Below are 25,393 nucleotides of genomic sequence, written 5' to 3' on the forward strand. Positions count from 1 at the left end.
CTTTTACTATTTCTGTTTGGGAAATGAAATTTAGGATGTACTTTCGAAACTTCAGTTCAGATACTTATTCTTTTTTTGGGTTCTATTTGAATAAACGTTTCAAAATAAAGGGTGATTTTTTAACAGGTATAGAATTTGATCTTCAAAAAAATCAAAAATATTGCTGAAATCTATGGAACGATTAATATGATTTCACATGCAAATGTAGACCGCGGCTTATGCACAAGGTCCAATTTTGGCACGGGCCCAAAACGTGAAAGTCGGCTCTTAATTCGGTCATTGTTTCGCGTGCCGTGTGGCATGTGGTACCGTTTTGTTGAAACCACATGTCTGGCATGTCCAATTCTTCCCTTTTTGGGCAATCATCGCACGGTAGCTCTCGCCAGCCACAGTAACGTTCTGCCTATTGTCGCTTTTGAAGATGTACGGCCCGATGATACCACCGGTCCATAATCCACAGCAAACAGTGTCTTTTTTGGGAAGCATTGCACAGTGGGAAAATAAGATCAGGAAACCCGCAAAGAAATCAGGAACCATGGAAAAAGGAAACAAACAAGAGTGTTTTTACGTTTCGTCTTTGACTCATCAGTGCAGAACAGTTCAAATTGAACTGCTTAGTGCTAAACTCGGCAGTTCAATTTGAACCGCTCTGCACTGATGAGTCAAAGACAAAACGTAAAAATAATAAAAACGGCTATGTGCCCTAGCACAAAATTTGGCTAACCCCCAAATGAAACAAGAGTGTTTCTTATGTAAAAAATCCAAGAAATTCAATGGAATGATTTCTAATGGCCGCACGAATCGCCATCCTGCTCGTTTGACCCCAAATGCCCAACAGTTATAGGGTTTTCTGTAGTATTTGCTCTGTATCTTGAAAAGAAATCGGGTGCGGTCTACTGAAATAGCTTTATTTTATGTCAAAATATCAGGAGAATCGAAAGGAAGAGTGTACACTGACCGCACGAAACGTTCTGGTGACTATTTAACCCCATTTCTCCATTTCATGATATCTTATTGTAAATCGTCCTTAAATCTCTGTAAAACATATTGAAAGTTTACTAAATCTAGCTCATCTTATGTAAAAATGTCTGTAGAATCGAATGCCAGAACTTATACTGGCCGCACGAAACGTTTTGGTGATTACTTTACCCCAATTCCTCCAATATGTGAAATTTTCATCTAAATCACCCTTATGTCTTAAGCTAACCACGTTGAAATCATACGAAAACTATCTTATATCATGTAAAAAAGTCTGGAGAATCGAATGGAAGAACCTACACTGGCCGCAAGAAACGTTTTGATGACTATTTTACCCCATTTCTCCATTTCATGATATCTTATTGTAAATCGTCCTTGAATCTCGGTAAAATAGTCATCAAAACGTTTCGTGCGGCCAGTGTAGGTTCTTCCATTCGGTTCTACAGCTTTTTATATAATAGTTCGGCTGAAAAGTTGGTATCGTTTAATAGAAACACACATTTTTTTGCCAAAATTCGTTTTTATTATTCAACATAATTGCCATCAGAGGCCTGACAGCGATTATAGCGATCTTCCAACCTTTTTATACCATTTTTGTAGTACGATTTGTCCTTTGCCTCAAAATAGGCCTCAGTTTCAGCAATTACCTCTTCATTGCTTCTAAATTTTTTACCAGCGAGCATTCTCTTGAGGTCTGAGAACAGGAAAAAGTCACTGGGGGCCAAATCTGGAGAATACGGTGGGTGAGGGAGCAATTCGAAGCCCAATTCGTTCAATGGTTCAGCATGGTTTTCATCGACTTGTGACACGGTGCATTGTCTTGATGAAACAAAACTTTTTTCTTCTTCAAATGAGGCCGTTTTTTTGAAATTTCGTCCTTCAAACGCTCTAATAACGCTATATAATAGTCACTGTTGATGGTTTTTCCCTTTTCAAGGTAGTCGATGAAAATTATACCATGCGAATCCCAAAATACAGACGCCATAACCTTACCGGCCGATTGTTGAGTCTTTCCACGCTTTGGGTACGGTTCATCGCGTGCAGTCCACTCAGCTGACTTTTGACTGGACTCCGGAGTGAAGTGATGGAGCCATGTTTCGTCCATTGTTATATATCGACGAAAAAAATCGGTTTTATTTCGATATAACAGCTCCAAACACTGCTCAGAATCATCAATTCGTTGTTGTTTTTGATCGATTGTGAGCTCACGCGGCACCCATTTTGCACAAAGCTTTCTCATATCCAAATATTCATGAATAATATGTCCAACACGTTCCTTTGATATCTTTAGGGTGTCAGCTATCTCGATCAACTTCACTTTACGGTCATTGAAAATCATTTTGTGGATTTTTTTCACATTTTCATCGGTAACAGCCTCTTTTGGACGTCCACTGCGTTCATCGTCTTCGGTGCTCATATGACCAGTACGAAATTTTGCAAACCACTTACGAATTGTTGCTTCGCCCGGTGCAGAGTCTGGATAACACTCATCAAGCCATTTTTTGGTATCGGCGGCACTTTTTTTCATCAAAAAGTAGTGTTTCATCAACACACGAAATTCCTTTTTTTCCATTTTTTTCCCAATAACAAAAGTAGCTTCACTCAAAATGCAATATCTCACAAACTAATAATCAGACAGCTGTCAAATTATACACGTATCTTTTGAAGGTTGGTACTAACTGAAAATTGTATGGATTTAATTCTAGTGGCGCCCTCTCATAAAAACGATACGAAATTTTCAGCCGATCTGTTAAGATGAGCTAGATTTAGTATACTTCCAAAAAGTTTTACCGAGATTTAAGGACGATTTATAATAAGATATCATGAAATGGATAAATGGGGTAAAATAGTCACCAGAACATTTCGTGCGGCCAGTGTAGGTTCTTCCATTCGATTCTCCAGATTTTTTTTACATAATATAAGCTAGATTTAGCAAACTTGCAAGAAGTTTTACCAAGATTTAGGGACGATTCACAGTATGGATGTCATGAAATGGAGGAATTGGGGTAAAATAGCCACCAAAACGTTTCGTACGGCCAGTGTGGGTTCTTCTAATCGATTCTACAGACTTTTTACATGAAAATAGGCTACTCCAGAATACCGCACTCGACTTCTTTTCAAGTGACAGAGCGAATGTTATAGGAAACCCCAAAACTGCTGTACATTTGGGGTAAAACGAGCAAGATCGCGAAGAATTGCGGCCATTGTAAACCATTACATTGAATTTATTGGACATTTTTACATAAGAAACGCTTTAGTTTGTTGACCTATCTCAATTAGTTCATGAGTTACAGAATTCTTTGCGGGTTTTCATAGGTTTTTCCCACTGTGCATTGATGGTAAATCTCACTTTAACTTTAACAACGTCATCAAAAAGGTTGCCAAAAAGTATGGTGTATTATGGTGGCTAAAAATTGATTTAACGACCAGTAGTAAATTTGAATCGCTAAAAACCTTTTTTTTAATGCACCTAGTGGTGTAATGATGCCTTTCTCATATTACTTAAATTTTCAAAAATATCACTAGAAGATTCTGTCAAGAATTTTTTTTCAATCATGAATAAAATAAGAAACTTTTTTTGGGTAATAATTAACATAAACTTTTCAATTTGTAAACCGTTATGTCAAGTTAATAGAAATTTTTCCTTAATTTTGCATCGTCGCACTAAATGATTAAACGCACTTTACCCTATAGTTCTGGAACCGGAAGTCGGATTCGGACGAAATTAAACAGCAACCTATGAGACTATAGGAACTTTTATTTGAGCCTGTTTGTGGAAATCGATTAAACCATCTCTGAGAAAATTGAGTGAGTTTCGTTTTAAACTTTTTGACCACTATTTCCGGTACTTCTGGAACCGGGAACTTGGAACCCTTATCGTTTAGTAAGTAATTACAGGGTGGTAAGTGAATAGCCGATTTCAATTTTCCGTTTTTTCCCGGTTTTACCTTCTTTTATAAATATAAAATATAGGTGTAGAATTCGTTCAAACTTTAGATAAATTTTCCGAGGCCCGGAGGGCCGAGTGTCATATACCAATCGATTCAGCTCGACGAACTGAACAAATGTCCGTGTGTGTATGTGTGTGTGTGTGTGTGTGTAACTAAAAAGGTGCACTCGATTTTCTCGGGTACCGATTTTCACAAGCTTGGACTCAAATGAAAGGCCTCTTCGTCCCATATGGTGCTATTGAATTTTACCCGGATCGGACTTCCAGTTCGGGAGTAACGGGGTAAATTATAAAAAAAATGAATAAAAAGTGCACTCGATGTTCTCAGAGGCTACTCAACCGATTTTCTTCAACTAAAAATTTAAATTAAAGGTCTTGTAGTCTCATAGGTTGCTATTGAATTTCATCTGGATCCGACTTCCGGTTCGGGAGTTACGGGGTAAAATGTGCAAAATGAACTAAAAACGAGCAATCGATTTTCTCAAAGACCGCTCATCCAATTTTTACAAGCATAGGTTCAAATGAACGGTCTTATAGCCCCATATAATCCTATCAAATTTCATCTTGGTACGACTTCCGGTTCTGAAATTACAGAATAATAGGTATAAAAATTGCATTTTCAACGACGTGTTTTTATACGTGACACCGAAAATTTAATCAAATACATTCAAATAGCCGTATAATTCTTGAATTGGACAGATTTGGGTAGTTGATGACCAAATACATTGATTTTGGGTATACCGGATCTTCGTTCCTGATTCTGGAAGTATCGAAAAAAAAGTGAGCATGTACCCCGAACCGAAAATCACTCCAATTTCTTAGAAACGGCTGAACCGGTTTTCATAAACGAAAGGTCTTATGATCCCATACAAAATGTTTGAACTGAAATGGATGAAATGGATAGGACTTCCGGTTTCGGAGTTATGGGGCGAAAAGTACGAGAAATGAAAATATGTGTACTATTTTTTCTCAAAGATGGCGTGACCGATTTTTACAAACCTAGATTCAAATTAAAGGTCTTATGATTATATATAGAATTTCTGAATTTTATCAGGACCCCACTTCCGGTTTCGGCATTATAGGGTAAAGTGTGTTAAAAATTTTATACCATCACTTATTAAATGAGCGAAAAGAACACTTGAAAAATTTTCAAAACTGGCTTCAAAACTATTCTATTTGATAGTCATTGTCTGTAGACAGCAAAAAAAACTGATTCCGGCTATCTCGGTTTCCGATTTCGGAGGCTCCGGAAATAGAGCTCATATTTTCCCAAATGGATCTCACACACTTTTCTCAGCGATGGTTTGACCGATTTCCACAAACTTGGACTCAGATGGAAGGTCCTGTTAGGGTAAAGTGTGTTTAAAATTTTATACCATCACTTAAAATGGAGAAACAAAATACGTAAAAATAATTTCTAAATCGACCTCAAACCTTCTCCAATTGATAGTCTGTATCAGTAGACGGTCAAACGAACCGATTTCGGTTATTCTTTTAAGAATCGATGAAAATTATTTTGAAGAATATCACAGTATTATATATGATAGTATGATTGATATGAGAAAGGCATCATAACACAACTAGGTGGATTAAAACAAGTTCATTCTTCTTCCATTGTTTGTTTTTCAAGATTATTAATTGAATGGTAAAAATCAACTCTCTCGAAGATCCTTTAATATTACAAGTAGGAAAATACTAGATAGATTTAAAGTAAATAAACTAATAATCTTTTCTCGGTAGCCGGCTGCCCAGAGCAACCAATATAACCTAATTTTTCTTGATAAATAATATAGTGGAAATAATAAACAATAAAGACGCCGCATGAAATCAGTTGATCTTTGTTTGGTGATTTAAAATGATTCGTTATAAAATAATAAAATAAATGTACGCCTACTTTATCAGTTAAAAACAGCTATCGAATCCGATCTTGACAGTAAGACACAAGATCATACAACATAGGTATTTCTTGGCGACAATCTGAAATCACCAAAATCTAGAATCAAATTTTACTTGGCTTTTCCATTAGGTGCGTGATAAAGAGAACTCAGAAGCCGGTTATTTGACTTGACGAGTAAATATAAAATTTTTTGAAATCCGAATTACGGAATTTAAGGATGAAACAAATACTGCGAATGAATCATATGGGATCTATCATACATTCCAAATACCACACGGAGAACCCTTCGATCATAAAATTGCGATATCGCAGTTTTTGATTTTTGCGATAGTTGATTTAACTAATTTCTTTTTGATTCAACCAATATGGTTTTTGATTTGTATATATTCAAGTAGTTGAAAAATATGTTGTTTTGAATGCTGTCAAATGCCGGAGACAGTTGAAAGCAAAACAATAATCGCAATGCCAAATCAACAACTTTTTTAGTTGAAATCTGTTCGCGTCGCTTCAAAATGTCAATGAAAACAACATCGATGATTAAAGCGTTTGGTGAAATTGTGTCCATTCGATTTGAGAAATTTATGATTCCATAACAAGTGTTTATCTAACAGCGGTGTTGTGATAAAGTTAACCTTGTTTAAGATGAAAAAGATTTGGTGACAAATTAGAAAATGATCATCTCGTAATGTTTCAGGTATGCGCAAAAATTTTATGCTTCAAATTCGATCATTGATTTACTTCCAGCAGACTGTTTTACTTCCAGCTGTTTGATACCGATGATGATGTTCATGCATTAGCAATAAAACGCTTTTTGACATGAATTCAATTTATAAAAGTAACAGGAGCGAAGGATTTCAAACACACAGAACGCGCTGCGATTGAATGGCGCGTTTGAATTGCCATCGCAAAATTCCAATTCCCAGCGGTTGATGCACCCAAGCTCATATAAATTGACTAAAATTATCAGTGCATAACTTTAGTTCAATCGACGACGTTCAACCGTTTGAAGGCATCATCCTTCAATACTCATTTTAGGTAAATTTAACAATTTTGCTAATTTGCAATGTCTAAGACAAATAAAACCGATTTACTTTTCAACTAACAGAATTTTGTTTCAATAACAACACGAGTTATTTCAACTAAAATATTTGTTGAAATTGAAAGGTATGTGTTCTCACTTATTTACAGCATTTTTTTCAAACAGTTAAATTAGTTGTTTCAACCATCGTTTCTGCTAATCGAAAAACAAAAATGACAGTTTAGTTAAAACAACAATCGATTAGTTGTACCAAATTTTAACCAATCGAATTCAAAAAATCAACTAATATTTTGGTTGAAATGGGATCGCGGGTGGTTCCGTGCAAGCAACCAAAAGCAAGCAAAACGACACAAAGACACACAAACAGCTAATCTTACGCACGATTCCGTTACCGTGACGAGTCAACCCGAATACCTTATCTCCGGTGCCGCTGCTGATGCAAGTGCTGAACACTCGGCTGCGTCTCTTACGGGATCGGTACTCGGCAATCTGCAGCTCCATGCCGTGGTTAAATGTTTTGCGCTGATTTCTTCCTCCTGGCAGACCAAACCAGTTAGTTAGTTAGTTAAGCACGGGAATTGGAATTGCGCTGGAAGCGTCAATTTAACAAAATACCGGCAGCACCACCATCATCATCATCATCATCATCAAGGATTGTTTTTGCCACCGTCTCGGTTCGGGCTTCTGCTGTGCACTCACTAAAAAAAGCTATCTGCGGCGCTTCCCGGTTTCGTTCAATCAGCTACCGCACTTTACTTTTTAGCTGCAGGGACACAAATCTTCTCTGCGTTTGCATCAGCCAGTTGCACACACGTGCAAACCTACGCACGAGTCCGTACGAAAGGAAGAAAAGGGGATAAAAAAAACTCGCGAAAGGTAATTTATCGATTCCAGCTCTCTCGGTTTTCACTTTCGTACCACGCACGCCACCACCAGCGCACGTTGTCGTGTTGTGTTCTGGACTGCCATGTTAACTTTGAGATTGGCCCAGGTAGTAATGACTGTCGTGGTAGTGGTAATGATAATATTGCAAAGGTCTAGACTACACTATATCACTGCCTAACCTATACACTACGCTACGCAAACTGTAAATGGCCTGAATTTATCTCCGGCTTTTCGATTGGTGTCATGCTCTTAATCATCCCTCCGGGGAGTGCGCACCGCTCTCGTTGCACGAAACGACGGAAGCTAATTACAGGCCAATCAAATTAAAATTAAGATTCATTGGTGGTCTCCCTAGTGTTCGAACACTCGGTGGTTCGGAGTAGGAACTTTCGTGACAATCGGTTGTGTTGATAGAGAAAAAATTTTCGCGTGACCGAAGTTTATGCCAGCCGATCTTTTGCGCACCCGATTGGGGTTCGAGTGAGGATTTGAAAATAGGTGAGTGTTATTTTGTAGATGAATTAGTCAGAAATTGAAAATTAGTAGAAGATTAATAGTCACATTAAAATGTTTAACATTGATATAATGTTCCGATCCAGGGTCGATTTCGGATCGAAGCATATTCAAACCGATGAACAATGGTAAGGAGGGTATTAAAAAAACCCACATAATTAATCTTCGTTTGAGTGAATCTTAAAAAAAACTCGTAAAAAAAACAAATCTTAAAAAAACAATCTCGTAGTTCCAAGGAATTCAATTTAAATTTTAGAAAACAAAATCAGAAGAACTCAAAATACACTAAACTAACTAAAAAAAACCTCAGTGTATTTAGAGTGCTCGGAGGTCAATAATCGGAGTTAATTTTCGTACAAAAGAGTATCAAGTATTTTGAGTATTTTAAGTATTTTAGGTATTTCGAGTAGTTTGAGTATTTTGAGTATTTTGAATATTTTGAGTACTTTGAATATTTTGAGAATTTTGAATATTTTGAGTATTTCGAGTATTTCGAATACTTGGAGTATTTGAAGTACTTGGAGTATTTTGAGTACTTTGAATACTTTGAGTATTTTGAGTATTTTGAGTTTATTGAGTATTTTAAGTATTTTGAATATTTTGAGTATTTTGAGTATTTTGAGTATTTCGAGTATTTCGAGTACTTGGAGTATTTGAAGTACTTTGAGTACTTTGAATACTTTGAGTACTTGAGTATTTTGAGTAATTTGAGTATTTCGAGTATTTTGAGCATTTTGAGTACTTTGAGTACTTTGAGTATTTTAGGTAGTTTGAATATTTTGAGTATTTCGAATATTTTCAGTATTTGGAGTATTTTGAGTATTTCGAGTATTTCGAGTATTTTGAGTATTTTGAGTATTTTGAGCATTTTGAGTATTTTGAGTATATTGAGTATTTTGAGTATTTTGAATATTTTGAGTATTTTGAGTATTTTGAACATTTCGAGTATTTTGAGTACTTTAAGTATTTTGAGTATTTTGAGTATTTTGAGTATTTTGAGTATTTTGAGTACTTTGAGTATTTTGAATATTTAGAGTATTTTGAGTATTTAGAGTATTTAAAGTATTCAGAATATTTAGAGTATTGAGAGTATTTTGAATATTTTGAGTATTTCGAGTATTTGGAATATTTTTGAGTACTTTGAGAATTTTGAGTATTTTGAGTATGTTGAGTATTTTGAGTACTTTGAGTATTTTGAATATTTAGAGTATTTTGAATATTTAGAGTATTTTGAGTATTTAGAGTATTTAAAGTATTCAGAATATTTAGAGTATTGAGAGTATTTTGAATATTTTGAGTATTTCGAGTATTTTGAATATTTTTGAGTACTTTGAGTATTTTGAGCATTTTGACTATTTTGAGTATTTTGAGTATTTTGAGTACTTCGAGTATTTTGAATATTTAGAGTATTTTGAATATTTAGAGTATTTTGAGTATTTAGAGTATTTAAAGTATTCAGAATATTTAGAGTATTGAGAGTATTTTGAATACTTTGAGTATTGAGAGTATTTTGAATACTTTGAGTATTTCGAGTATTTTGAATATTTTTGCGTACTTTGAGAATTTTGAGTACTTTGAGTATGTTGAGTATTTTGAGTACTTTGAGTATTTTGAATATTTAGAGTATTTTGAATATTTAGAGTATTTTGAGTATTTAGAGTATTTCAAGTATTCAGAATATTTAGAGTATTGAGAGTATTTTGAATATTTTGAGTATTTCGAGTATTTTGAGTATTTTGAATATTTTTGAGTACTTTGAGTATTTTGAGCATTTTGAGTATTTTGAGTATTTTGAGTATTTTGAGTATTTTGAGTATTTTGAGCATTTTGAGTATTTTGAGTATTTTGAGTATTTCAAGTATTTTGAGAATTTTGAGTATTTTGAGTATTTCGAGTATTTCGAGTACTTGGAGTATTTGAAGTACTTGGAGTACTTGAAGTACTTTGAGTACTTTGAATACTTTGAGTATTTTGAGTATTTTGAGTATTTTGAGTATTTTGAGTATTTTGAGTATTTTGAGTATTTTGAGTATTTTGAGTATTTTGAATATTTTGAGTATTTTGAGTATTTTGAATATTTTGAGTATTTTGAACATATCGAGTATTTTGAGTACTTTAAGTATTTTGAGTATTATGAGTATTTTGAGTACTTTGAGTATTTTGAATATTTAGAGTATTTTGAATATTTAGAGTATTTTGAGTATTTAGAGTATTTAAAGTATTCAGAATATTTAGAGTATTGAGAGTATTTTGAATATTTTGAGTATTTCGAGTATTTTGAGTATTTTGAATGTTTTTGAGTACTTTGAGTATTTTGAGCATTTTGAGTATTTTGAGTATTTTGAGTATTTTGAATATTTCGATTATTTTGAGTATTTTTAGCATTTCGAGTATTGTGAGTACTTTGAGCATTTTGAGTATTTTGAGTATTTTGAGTATTTTGAGTATTTTGAGTATTTTGAATATTTTGAATATTTTGAGTATTTTGAGTATTTTGAGTATTTTGAGTCCTTTGAGTATTTTGAGTATTTGGAGTATTTAGAATATTCAGAGTATTTAGAGTTTTTAGTGTATTTAGAGTATTTAGAATATTTCGAGTATTTCGAGTGTTCTGAGTATTTTGAGTATTTTGAGTATTTTGAGTATTTTGAATATTTTGAGTATTTTGAGTATTTTCAATATTTTGAGTATTTTGAACATATCGAGTATTTTGAGTACTTTAAGTATTTTGAGTATTATGAGTATTTTGAGTACTTTGAGTATTTTGAATATTTAGAGTATTTTGAATATTTAGAGTATTTTGAGTATTTAGAGTATTTAAAATATTCAGAATATTTAGAGTATTGAGAGTATTTTGAATATTTTGAGTATTTCGAGTATTTTGAGTATTTTGAGTACTTTAAGTATTTTGAGTATTTTGAGTATTTTGAGTACTTTGAGTATTTTGAATATTTAGAGTATTTTGAATATTTAGAGTATTTTGAGTATTTAGAGTATTTAAAGTATTCAGAATATTTAGAGTATTGAGAGTATTTTGAATATTTTGAGTATTTCGAGTATTTTGAATATTTTTGAGTACTTTGAGAATTTTGAGTATTTTGAGTATGTTGAGTATTTTGAGTACTTCGAGTATTTTGAATATTTAGAGTATTTTGAATATTTAGAGTATTTTGAGTATTTAGAGTATTTAAAGTATTCAGAATATTTAGAGTATTGAGAGTATTTTGAATATTTTGAGTATTTCGAGTATTTTGAATATTTTTGAGTACTTTGAGTATTTTGAGTATTTTGAGTATTTTGAGTATTTTGAGTATTTTGAGTACTTTGAGTATTTTGAATATTTAGAGTATTTTGAATATTTAGAGTATTTTGAGTATTTAGAGTATTTCAAGTATTCAGAATATTTAGAGTATTGAGAGTATTTTGAATATTTTGAGTATTTCGAGTATTTTGAGTATTTTGAATATTTTTGAGTACTTTGAGTATTTTGAGCATTTTGAGTATTTTGAGTATTTTGAGTATTTTGAGTATTTTGAGTATTTTGAGCATTTTGAGTATTTTGAGTATTTTGAGTATTTCGAGTATTTTGAGAATTTTGAGTATTTTGAGTATTTCGAGTACTTGGAGTATTTGAAGTACTTGGAGTACTTGAAGTACTTTGAGTACTTTGAATACTTTGAGTACTTTGAGTACTTTGAGTATTTTGAGTATTTTGAGTATTTTGAGTATTTTGAATATTTTGAGTATTTTGAGTATTTGGAGTATTTAGAATATTCAGAGTATTTAGAGTTTTTAGTGTATTTAGAGTATTTAGAACATTTCGAGTATTTCGAGTGTTCTGAGTATTTTGAGTATTTTGAATATTTTGAGTACTTTGAGTATTTTGAATATTTAGAGTATTTTGAATATTTGGAGTATTTTGAATATTTTGAGTATTTCGAGTATTTTGAGTACTTTGAGTATTTTGAGTATTTTGAATATTTTTGAGTACTTTGAGTATTTTGAGTACTTTGAGTATTTTGAATATTTTGAGTATTTGGAATATTTTGAGTACTTTGAGTATTTTGAATATTTAGAATATTTTGAAGACTTGGAGTATTTTGAGTATTTGGAGTATTCAAAGTATTCAGAGTATCTAGAGTATTTAGAGTATTTTAAATATTTTGAGTAGTTTGATTATTTCGAGTATTTTGAGTACTTTAAGTATTGTGAGTATTTTGAATATTTTGAGTATTTTTAGTGTTTTTGAGTATTTGGAGTATTTTGAGTATTTCGAGTATTTTGAGTATTTTGAGTACTTTGAGTACTTTGAGTATTTTAGGTATTTTGAATATTTTGAGTATTTTGAGTATTTCGAATATTTTAAGTATTTTGAATATTTGGAGTATTGGAGTATTTAGAGTATTTAGAGTATTTACAATATTTAGAATATTTCGAGTATTTCGAGTGTTTTGAGTATTTTGAATATTTTGAGTGGTCATAATGTAAAATAGTAAGAAGAAATAGTTGCCAATTCCATTACAATACTGTCATTTTCGGATTCAATTTAAAAAAAATTTATACTGTTGCGTTTTAATTTCTTATCATTTTCATATACAAAATTTTAATCCCCCGATACAGATTTAAAAAATTTTCCCTTGAAAAATATACATGCAATTGTGGAAACAGCGCACGCTATTCGAAATAGAACAAAGCTCGCTACGAACGGAGCAAAAGCGGTGGTTTTTTCTTCTCCTGTACGAGCACATATCGACGCGTACCGGTTTTGAATCGTTATTTTGTATAACGGTTTGGTTAAGTCCGGAACCGGAAGTCAGATCTGGATGAAATTGCACAGTATCTTGTGAGACAATGGGACCTTCGGACCTACGTTAAAAAATAGGTTTCACAGTGATTTCAAAGCCTTTCTAATTGTTTTGAAATTGCATCCAAATCCGACTTTCGGTTCCGAAATTGTATGACGAAGAGTGTCAAAACATTCCAACCGTCATACAATATGACGATGCAAAACCGGTACGCATCGGTACGTGCTGGCACGGAAGAAGAAAACATCACCGCCTTTGCTACGTTCGCAGCGTGCTTTGCTCGATTTCATGTAGCGTGCAGCGTTACCACATTTAAATCTTTACTGTTCAGGAGGAAAATCTTTAAATCTGTATCGGAGAATCGAAATTCTGTATTGAAAATCTGTGTACGAAAATGATAAGAAATGGAATCGCAACGAAATGGCAAAGTTAATAAATCGAATCTGAAAATGACAGCCACTTTTTTGTTTAGGGGTAGCGTTTATTGTAATGTAATTAGCAATCATTTCTTTTCACTATCTTATATTATCATTCGACACAGTTCATCGAGCTGAACAATGTCTATGTCAATGTGTGTGCATGTATGTATGTGTCAAATAATGTCACTCATTTTTCTCAGAGAGGCTTGGCCGATTTTCACAAACTCAAATAAAAGGTCTCATAGTCCCATAGATTGCTGTTGAATTTCATGGGGATCCGACTTCTGGTTTCGGAATTCTAGGGTAAAGATTTGGCTTAAAACTGATTCTAGATCTTCTAGATTTGGCTCAAAACTGACTTAATTTGTGGGCTACGTTAGCTACTTACTAAACGAACCGGCTTCGGCTATACCGATCCCCAGTTTCCGGTTCCGGAAGTACCGGAAATAGTTAAGTATTCGAATTTAATTCACAAAATCTCTCTCTCTCTCTCTCTCTCTCTCTCTCTGTGTGTGTGTGTGTGTGTGTGTGTGGTAAGCTTCCAAACAAGCCTGAATTTGTAGAAATCGGTTCAGTTATCTCTAAGAAAATTTAGCGTTTTGCGTTTATGTCACTTATACCATTATATCTTCAGAATCGGAAGTAAAAGCTAATTGTATATTTACGCTTGATTCATAGTTCAAAAATAACTTTTAAATCAGATTAATCTAGCGAAATCCGGTTCAGTCACTTCCGATGCAATTGAACGTAGCGAAAAATCTTTGAATGAAGTACACGCACATACACATATAAAAACTGCGATCTCGTCGAACTGAGTCAATTGATATAAGAGTCTCCGGGGTTTACATAAAAAGTCGCTTGTTCCAGCAATTCTATTACTGTTCTATATAGAAAAGTAAAAAGGTGAAAGTTATCTAAGTTTGGCTTAAGACTGTGTTAATTTGTAGGTTAAGTGAGATGCTGGCCACACGAAATGATTTCGGGTATACCTAACGCTCGTATATTTCTTTTTACGAAAAACAGTACATTTGTCATTAAAATCAAGAAAATACAGTACATCGACTTTAAAAATACAGTACATTTTACAGTACGCATTTTTCTAAAAATAGTGAATAAAAAACAAAAACAAATAAATTTTGTCAGTATTTTACGAGGAAAACAGATTGAACAATGACATGCGAATACAACTATGTAATGGAAATCGCGAAAAAGCCACCGCAGAGTTGGGACTCGAACACGTAGCTAGCTGCTATCCGGGTAAATCGTTTTGCCAATTAAACTATCCTGTATGTGAAACACACGAAGAAACAGTCTAACTGAACAAAAGAACCGAGCATGTTTAGCTGTGCTCGGGTACCACGGCGTTCATTTGTAGTCATTTCTCTATATCAACCTCTCCGCCAGTTGTTTCGCCCCTCAATTAGTCTGTTCCCGATCAACAAGCCGTAACAAGTTTATAACAAAAAGCAAGTGATGATACAAGTCTGGTCTCGTTAGTAGTTGAAGTATCAAAATTTTCTAACAAGTATCAAAAAGAGAAATAATTTAGATACGATGGTGTTGATCGGGTTTTTGCGTGTGTTTCATATACAGGGTAGCTCAATTGGCAAAACGATTTCCCCAGATAGCAGCTAGCTACGGGTTCGAGTCTCGTCTCTGCGATAGCGTTTTTTGCGGTTTCCATAACACAGTTGTATTCGCATATCATTTTTTAACTCTGTTTTCCTCGTTAGATACTGATCATATGTAAAACTTACTCAATACGGCTCAACGTCTTAACAAGACTAAACGAATCGTTCAAAGCAAGTAATTATCAAATGATTTATTTTCATAATTTCAATTTTTTTCTTTTAAGGGCATTTTGAAGTTTGGCAAAAACTAAAAAAAATGCACAAATTATTCATCATCCATTTTTTGAGAAGCGAATATTTTTGATAATGATTTTGGTTTAGAGTATATTTTTTTTTTCTTATCTTTAATCATCAAAATTTCGCTAAATTGTTGTGACGCGCTCTGAACAAGAATTATTAATGCAAAAATTGTTGTGCGTGTTGTTGTGTTCTCATTCACGTTCGCTACGTGTTGTCACTGTTCTTTCTGACGTTTCGTGCTGCTACATATTGAAATTCGATGCGTCAAAGATTTAAAATTTTGTATTAATTTTTAGTGTGGAAAATACAGTACATTTCAGTGTAAAAATACAGTACAAATTAAAATACAGTACATTTGAGGGAAAAAACAGTACGCAGTATTTGGCTCGAAAATACAATACAATACTGTAAAATACAGTACGGATACGAACGTTAGGTATACCGGTTCCTAGTTCCCGGTTCCAAAAGTACCGGAAATAGATGTCCAAAGCTCCAAAACGAAGGTCTATTCTTTTTTTCAGAGAACATAAAACCGATTTTCTCTAACCTCGTTAAAAACTCTAAAACGAAACTCACTCAATTTTCCCTGAGATGATTCGATCGATTTTCACAAACTCTAATGGAAGCTTTCAGGTTTGGCTATCACTCAGAGTGAAACGAATGCTTCTCAAATATATTCTGTGGAATTCACATCGTTCACCGTAGCGGTGAAACATACGGTTTATTGAAGTTGAAACCCTGGACATTTCTGGGCATCTGAAATGTCTCTTAAAGTATATTAAAAGTGATCAACAGGAATAGAGTTGATTCTAATTATTCTAGCTACGGTGTCTTTTGCAATCAGCGAAAAAAAAACATCTGCAAAATCCGTTCATTGCCATTTGAGGTCGTACACCTGGATAACAACCACAGTTTGTTTTTTTTTCTCTCTCTCTTTCTCAACCATTCACCAAGTTTCACCAGAATTCATGGTCTCATAAAAATCGTTAATTGATTGCACCCTTCCCGGGCCTGCTAATTAACTAATAGAGCAGCTCATTAAAGAAATCGCTAATCGCTGTCCGCCGCTTATCACGTACACAGGTAGTCCGTGACAGCAACCGACGTGGATTCACGTGGATGGCTGGACCAAAAAAAAAATCTGCTAAATGTTCAACGGAGTGCAGAAATAACACCGATCAGCAGCAGCACCGTGGTAAAATTGCAACTTCGAAGGAAGGAATGAAGTGAAAGTTTTCGGAGAAGCTTTTAAGTCGCTTCTCGCCCCGGTCGCAAAACCATTAGGGACTCAGGTTTTGCGAGGGGGAAGCAAATAACACACGACCCAATCAACCATCCGGCATCAGTCATCTGCTGCTTCTCGTCCTGCTTCGACACCAACCGAAAACCCACCCACCGGATAATTTCTGAACACACACACACACACACGGTTACGTGCAGTCAGATCCCATAAGTCAAAGCCTGACTCGGCAGACATCGCGCGTTGGGGGCTACAGCAAGATCGTGGTCGAGACAAACCCCGGGCCGGTAAATGTTTCATGTTCTCATAAGGCAGACAGACAGGCTTTCAAAGTCCCTCCCTATCCGACGACGGGTTAGTGGCTGCGCGGACGCTAAGGGAGACGTGTCTGAGTATGGCAAATTCCACGGAAGATTCCATTCCATCTCGGCCGGACATTTCCCGGTGACAGCTGGATTCGAGCGCAACATTTCGATTGATGAATGAATTTGTGTTAGGAGGAAAGGGAAGGAATTCGTTGACGTTGGGTGCTCGGTGGAACCGGCGGTGGTTGTTGGCAACCTGCTGCGAGAGATCTATCACGAAATGGACTAGGGCGTAGGTAGGTCCAGTCTTTCATATTTCATATTTCAAGTAGATAAACACAGTTCTTTTTTTTCACTTTCACTTCAAACTTCTTCAGGACATTTTTCCGAACTTCCACCGGGGTAAAACTACGGCAAACGAACCACACACACACACACACACCGGTTAGAATCACCACTGTCAAAGAGATTGATTCACGGCAATGAATCACTGACAGAAGAGCGTACGGTACGGTTTGCCGGCAGTGCTAATTTGACGTGTCGACAACCCCCCGGTCTTTGGCTAAGATGGGCGGCTGGCTGGTTGCGTTGCGGTCATGCTTCTATACAAACACTAAACCGCTCGGCGCTTCGGCCTGCTTTTTTACCCCCCCTCCCCCTCAAACAATACTCGATAGGCACCGAACCGAATCGATAACGATCGCACATTAATCATCAACACTAGCAAATGAGTGTTATCTCGTGCCAGCGTCCGGCGTGTACGCGCAGATTATTTCCGTTCCATTATCAATGGGCAATTTTCTCCGTATTGGAATCGAGTAACTGTCTCGGAAGGTGAATTCGGTTTACCACATAGGGGAATGCTGCATATCATTGCTTCATGATTGAATGATTTTAGATTTATTGGTGATTTTTGAAAAAAACTAAATCTATTCATAAATTCTAATCAGAGTTACCGCCGTTTTCCAATTCTCATTTTGTATGTTAGGGCTTAGTAGAACTAAGTTCTACGCTACTTTAACAGAACCTTACGAAAAAAAGCACAGACTGGAAAAGAACTAACGAAAGCAATAGCAGAAATGAAAATTTGCGAAAACATTATCGATGAGACAGCTTCACGCAAAGATGAGCATGAACTTAGCGAGGCACCCCTCACCGATGATAACGCAAATAGGTGATTAATTTGTTGCTAATTAGTTACGGTAACTTTGAATTTGTTGCTCAATTTTTTCTAAATTTTTTTGAGTACTTCGCTAAGTTCATATGAAGTTAGCGAAGCCTCCCTTCCAAATATGCTTCAAAACAAATCGAAGCCTAGTAAATAATTTGTTGCTAATTAGTTACGGTAATTTTGAATTTGTTGCTCAGTTTTTTTTTTATTTTTTTGAGTACTTCGCTAAGTTCATATGAAGTTAGCGAAGCCTCCCTTCCAAATGTGCTTCAAAACAAATCGAAGCCTAGTGAATAATTTGTTGCTAATTTGTTGCTAATTAGTTACGGTAACTTTGAATTTGTTGCTCAATTTTCTTTAAATTTTTTTGAGTATTTCGCTAAGTTCATATAAAGTTAGCGAAGCCTCCTTTTCAAATATGCTTCAAAACAAATCGAAGCCTAGTGAATAATTTGTTGCTAATTAGTTACGGTAAATTTGAATTTGTTGCTCAATTTTCTTTAAATTTTTTTGAGTACTTCGCTAACTTCATATGAACTTAGCGAAATACTCAAAAAAAAATTAAAAAAATTGAGCAACAAATTCAAAATTACCGTAACTAATTAGCAACAAATTATTCACCTGTTTATGTTAGCATCGTCGAGAGGTGCCTCGCTAAGTTCATGCTCATCACGCAAAGCTGTCTCTAAAAAAACCTGTTTTCTGAAAAGAACTTTTTGCCCGTCTCTAGAATAAACTAACATAACAATTTAAGACAATTTTTCGGTTTTTTCATCTTCGCTTTAAATAACGGTTTGAAAATTTTGAACACACATCATTCTCTAATTCCGAATGAAAAGTCCCGGGCCCAACACATAGACGTCAGTTTTATTTCAGTCAACTTTTTTGCAACCTTTAAAAGACAGCTGTTGAAATTTCATGGTATTCTATTCATTAGTTTGTGAGTTGCTGTGCTAAGAGTGACGCTACTTTTGTTATTTTCAGAACAATGGATCAAAAACAATTTCGTGGTTTAATTTTACACTGCTTCTTGATGGGGAAAAAATACCGTTCAAGCGAAGCAATGGCTTGGAAAGTGTTATGGAGACTGACTCCGTTCCATCAGAAACGACAGTAAAACGTTGCTGACTTCAAACCTGGTCCTAGTGACACCGATGATGCAGAACACAGTGGACGTCCAAATGAGACACCAGTAAAACATTAAAAAAATCACGAAATCGTTTTGAATAATCTGAAAGTGAAGGTGCGTGTGTTATTTTGAGTGTTTGGCCATGTTTGAACGTAGCAAACCGGAAATTGCGCATCGGTATGTGACAATGGATGAACCATGGATCCATCACTTCACTCCGGAATCAAAACGATCGTCATCTGAGTGGACAGCAACGGGTGAACCTCGTCCAAAGCACCCGAAAGCACAAGAATCGACCGGAAATGTTATGGCTTCGGTATTTTGGGATGTGCGTGGTTTAATATTTATCGACTATCTTAAGAAAGGAAATACCATCAAACGTGAATATTATCAGATGTACAACTTTGCTTCCACCGTTTTTTCCAAAATTAAAAGCTTTATTGCGAAAAAGTGCTTACAGATGTATTATTCAAAGTATGGTCCGTCGCTAGCGACAACTTTCTCCCATCTTTCCAGCAATTTTCGGATCCCGGTTCGAAAAACGGAGTCCTCTTTTGACGCTATCCATGAAGCAATCCATTTTTCTAACTTTTCAAAGGATTGAAAATGTTGATCTGCCAGGCCGTATGACATCGAACAGAATAGGTGGAAGTCAGAAGGGCCGACATCTGGAGAATACGGCGTGTGGGGCAAGACTTCCCATTTCAGCGTTTCCAGGTACTTTTTGACCACTTTTGCGACGCGAGGCCGAGCATTGTCGTGTTGGAGGATGTCGACTTTGTCATGTCACTCTTGATATTGTGGCCGCTTTTTTTAAGCGCGCGCGACTAAGGCGCATCAGTTGCGTTCGGTAGCGATCTCCTGTGATGGTTTCACCTGGTTTTAAGAGCTCGTAGTAAATCACACCGAGCTGATTCCACCAAATACAAATCATAACCTTGGCGCCGTGAATATTCGGTTTTGCCTTCGACGAAGTAGCATGCCCGGGCTTTCCCCATGATTTTCTGCGTTTAAGATTATCGTATCGAATCCACTTTTTATCACCAGTTACGATTCGATGTAAAAACCCCTTAGGATTTTGTCTTTGAAGCAGTTGCTCACGTACAAATAGACGGCGCTCGATGTCCCTCGGTTTCAACTCGTACGGCACCCAGTTTCCTTCTTTCTGAATCATGCCCAGGGCCTTGAGACGTTTTGAAATGGCTTGCTGACTCACTTCCAACGATTCGGCAAGCTCTTCTTGGGTTTGGCACGAATCTTCATCAAGCAATGCTTCTAGTTGTTCATCTTTGAAGGTTTTTTCTCTTCCAACACCATGTTTGTCTTCGACATCGAAATCACCATTTTTAAAACGTTGAAACCACTCCCGACACGTTCTTTTACTCAGAGCAGCATCACCGTAAGTTTCTGAGAGCATTCGATGCGCTTCAGCTGCATTTTTTTTTTTCGATTTCTAACAGAAAAGTAAAACTTCCCGCAAATGGCGAGAATCGGGCACATAAACAGACATTTTCGAGCGTGAATAATACAAAACAAGAACAACTGTCACTGAAACGGCGATGACAATTCGTTAGGCACTGTAAACACTCACTTTAAAGGCATTATCATCTATGTATTTTAACCAGCCTCAGCCGGTACAGCCACCTATCGGAAAACGGCGGAAGCAAAGTTGTACACCTGATATTATGAGTTTAAAAGATAATAAAAACACGAATTATAGCAATTAATTTACAAAATGTTCCTAAATCAAATTTAAATAAAGAACTGAATTTCAGATCTGAAATAAAGTTTTCAAGGAATTTTTGCTTAAGCCAAAAACAAAGTATTTGGTCATCAAATAGGTAGACCTGTTTGAAGAATTGTAAACACGATATTTAATTTTTTTGCTCAATAATCTAAAATACCGGAACCAGGAATCGTATCCGGATCAAATTCAAAAGGTTTTTTTTTTTAATTACAATACTTTTCATTTAAACCCACGCTTGTGAAAATAGATCCAGCGGTCTATGAGAAAATCGAGCGCATTTTTTTGTACATTTTACCCTGTTACTCTGGAACCGGAAATTCGATCCGGATAAAATTCAATTATACAGGCTGTGGGGTCAAGAGAAGTTTTATTTGAATCTAAGTTTGTGAAAGTCGGTCTAGCTATCTTCGAGAAAATCGAGTACAGACATTTCACGTACTCGACGAACTGAGTCGAATGGAATATATCACTGTTGAATTCAAGCAGTATAAAAATCGACCTTCGATACACGAATTTGATGTATTGCTTTGGGAGCAAATGAATTTAGATCTCATACAAGTGCATTTGCTTCAACTGAACGAAACTGTTAATGTTGTATACATTCAGTACCACAAATAAGTGACAAGCGATTGAGTTCGTTAACTAAACTTTGAGCTAAATAAAAAATTACGAAAATGAAGTTTACGAAAAAAAACATGATTTCCGGTGAGGCTTCGAAATATCAGAAACAAAACAAATCTCATTAGTAATCAACAAAATATTTGTCCAATTTAATCAAACAAGTGCAATTAACTTCAACTGAATGAAACTGTTAATGTTGTATACATTCAGTACCACAAATAAGTGACAAGCGATTGAGTTCGTTAACTCAACTTTGAGCTAAATAAAAAAATACGAAAATAAAATTTACGAAAAAAAAATCGTGATTTCAGGTGAGGTTTCGAAATATCAGTAGCAAGATAAATCTCATTAGTACCCAACAAAATATTTGTCCAATTTAATCATAAATTTCCCCTCCAGCTCAAAATGCGACGACCACAACGGCGTGACCACCAGCGGACAACGGATCACCCACCCCACAGGCGTGGGAGTCGCGTGTTTCGCATGCCTACACGTACGGTGGAAATAGAAAGAGAGTGGAGCAACGTGTCATCAATACCGGCTGATAATTGCTCGTGTTTTGTTTTGTTTTTTTTTTTCGTTTCGTCATTGCTACTCTTCTTCTGTTTCTACTTTTCATGAACACCACCAACCACCGTGTGTCCGTTCGGCGTTCTAAACGGGGGTTTCCAACGCCAACTTTAGTCAATGAGTTTGAGGTCACACTGACCTCGGCTCATTAAGGATGGCGGCCATACGACGTGCAATTCCGTCGTCGTCGTCGTCGTCGTCGTCGTCAAACAGGTGCAGTTTGCTCCGAAGCAGATCGTCCACTGAGTTTCGATCGAAAGTAACCTTCGCGAGCCGAGCCAAGTTTTATCTTATCTAGATTGGAAAGGCAAACAAGATATCCTACAAGTTGTTCCAATTCTCATAACTGGTTCGCGTGCAGTATAGGGATCTGACGACCGACCAGAATTTGGCTAAATCGAAAAAATAGTAATTACCATGTCTCAATAGATCCCGGTGTGGTGTTTAGTCTGGAGTAGTATTCATGATAGAATTTGTTTACGAACAAGCACCTGCTAGCACGTATACATTTTGCTGTCAGGTTCAGGAATCAACCAATCGTTATTCTATTCGTTACTCACTGCCGGTCAATGGTTTTTGTAGCATCGGTAGTTAAGTTCAAAGGCTAACTTTGGCACGTCTTTAGATTGTGATTAGTGTGTAGGCTAAATGTTTGCCAGATAAACGTTTTTTTTGATTTGGAATAAGTTTAATTTGAGTATGTGTTTCGAAAGCTCAAACAAAAAAAAATTTGATTGCAATTTGGCGAGAGTCTAACAATACGACATCGGGCAAACTGGTTTTCGTAGGTGACTCACGATTTGCATCGGTTCCGTTCAGAACAAAAATTTATTGATAATAACTTCCAATGTTATAGAACAAAAAAACTACATTTTTCAAAATTAGCCATAAGACGACAGCAACAAAACAGCTCGGCCACACGATTGTCACGAAATTCTTCAAATTTTGAACTGCCAAGTGCATTGCTAGTCCAGTCGTTCAGTAATCACAACTACGTGCCGCAACGATTATCCCCGTTGTATCAAAGAAAAAACCACTGTTCACTGCTTGTTCAAATTAAACTAAACACGACGAGAACACACTTGAAAGAAATACGTCAACAAACGTCCAGTCCAGTGGAAACCAGAAGCACTGGGTTCGAAATTTAAGCGCGAAAAATAAACGAAACGACGCCACAACTACGCGCACGATTCTGTCCGTCGTCGGATGGCGATGTGTGGTGACGACGTCCGAAAGGAATCAGCCGCAACGCGATATGCGCAATCCTGCGTCCGTCTAGCCCTAGGTAACGGTAACCTATCCGATTCAACCGGGTCACCAAGGGGCACTGAAATCCTCAGCTTACGGCGTTGTCCCGCGTGGACTGATTGCGGAACAGTGTGTCTGTGTGTGTTGGTGTGCACCCAGGCATTAGAACTGCTACTGCTGCACATACCAATGTATCACCCACGAGACGCGGAGACAGCTTATAGAGAAAGAGAGAGAGAGAGAGAGAGAGAGATACAGAGACAGTGCTCTACACAACATGGAACGCAAAATCCAATTATGGCCGGGTATATTTTATCGATAGGCAAACAGCACTGGTCTCGCATATTGTACCGACGTCACACTGGCACTGACAGACAGAGGTGTCCATCGGGCCAGAGGCAAGGGGGAGCGATCAGCGGGATCAGCGAAGGTGATGTTCAAAAATTACGCAGTTTTTACTACGCAGTGTAAGTGTGTACCCTTGGAATGAAACATAAAATTATCCTGTTCGGAACCGAATGGTGGTGGCAAGTTAGGCGTCTCCATCGATGGGTGGAAACAATATGGAGACGCTTTTTTATTATTGTTATTTTTTACTCAAACTGAACCCTTCATTTGGTTGCGATCCCCTCCCGGTGCAGTCGAGTCGAGACGATGCTCCACGCTGAATAAGGGGTTTTTATTAGCAGTGATAAAACTTTACTGTTGTATCAATAACACTGAGTTGATCCTTTGTAATCGGAAATCGAATCCAGGTGCACTTAGTGGTCTTGAGCACTGCTTTACTTACAACTAACACAGTGTTGTTACCTCCTGTGAGTTCCCCGTCAAGTTCAAAACTGCTAATCAGTTTACGGTTGCTAGTCTTGAAAACGTTGTTGTACTGTCGATGGGGGTCATGGGTGAAATACATCAGGATGCGACGGGAAACTATTGACTATCTTTAAACCTGGAATTATAGCTACAGTATATGAACAATCGTGAAACGTATAAATGCGCGTGTTAACTATTTACTACATGGAATGAAAAGTACTGAGTCTATCACAGGAAAGACGTGAATAGTTTCGAGCCTTGTATATTTTTGTTTAAAACAAGCCTCTAGAGGGCCAATACCAAATTTCATGACAATCTATCCACTGTTATTTGAATAACAGTTGATCGTGTCAGCGACGCACCGTATTCTCCAGACCTGGCCCCCAGCGACTATTATCTATTTCCAAACCTGAAAACGGTTTCTCCAGGGAAAGAAAATTTCGTCGAATGCTGAGGTCATTGCAGAAACGGAAGCCTATTTTGAAGGTCTTGACAAATCTTTTTCTTCAAAGGGCATTAAAATGTTGGAGGACCATGGGTCAATGGTATCGCTCTAGATGGAGATTATAACACATGGATCAATAAGTTCCGAGACTATCATTGGAAACAACTTTTTGTTTGCAAATTTTTTTTTTATTCATCAACATAATCACCTTTTAGGGTGATACAATGGTTCCAACGTTTTTCCAATTTTTCAAAACCATGTTCATAAAAAAATTTATCTTTCGCTTCAAAATAAGCTTCAGTTTCAGCGATGACCTCCTCATTTGAGCCAAATCTTTTTCCCTGGAGCATTTTTTTTAAGATCAGCAAAGAGGAAGTAGTCACTGGGGGCTAAATCTGGCGAGTATGGGGGGTAAGGAAGCATATCAAAGCCCAATTCGTTCAATTTCGCCATTGTTTTCATCGACTTGTGGCAGGGTGCATTTTGTTCTATCGAAAGCAGTCGCGGCAACCACTTGGAAAAAACCTTTTTCATGCTCAATTTTTCATGAAGGATAGTAAATACACTTCCATATGATATCTGTGTCATCTCAGCAATCTCACGGAGCTTCACTCTACGATCTTACATTATAATTTTTGTCACTTCACTCACATTTTCCGGTGTAACGGCTTCCACAGGTCTACCCGAGCGTTCCGCGTCATTTGTGTCGGTACGATCACGTTTAAACTCGGCGAACCACCGACAAAT

At 36.3% G+C, this 25,393-nt stretch overlaps 1 protein-coding gene across 11 annotated transcripts in view; it reads right to left on the reverse strand.

The window, feature by feature from the left end:
* LOC131435671 (serine/threonine-protein kinase N) overlaps positions 1-25,393 on the reverse strand; it is a 258,158-nt gene that overhangs the window by 145,211 nt on the left and 87,554 nt on the right. Inside the window, exons 1-2 of one of the 11 annotated variants that reach the window (XM_058603803.1) lie at positions 23,223-23,465; positions 7,279-7,685 (exon numbers count right to left, since the gene is read on the reverse strand). The exons of 8 other annotated variants lie outside the window; for them this stretch is intronic. In XM_058603803.1, coding sequence (XP_058459786.1) covers positions 7,279-7,365 — 87 coding nt within the window. In that variant the 5' untranslated portion in view covers positions 7,366-7,685; positions 23,223-23,465. Of the gene's footprint in view, positions 1-7,278; positions 7,686-22,556; positions 23,466-25,393 lie in introns of those variants that run through there. 2 more of the 11 variants (XM_058603809.1, XM_058603807.1) reach the window with 2 other exon arrangements.

This window comes from Malaya genurostris, chromosome 3 (assembly GCF_030247185.1).
Source record: "Malaya genurostris strain Urasoe2022 chromosome 3, Malgen_1.1, whole genome shotgun sequence".
In the NCBI taxonomy this organism is placed as follows: Eukaryota; Metazoa; Arthropoda; class Insecta; order Diptera; family Culicidae; genus Malaya; species Malaya genurostris.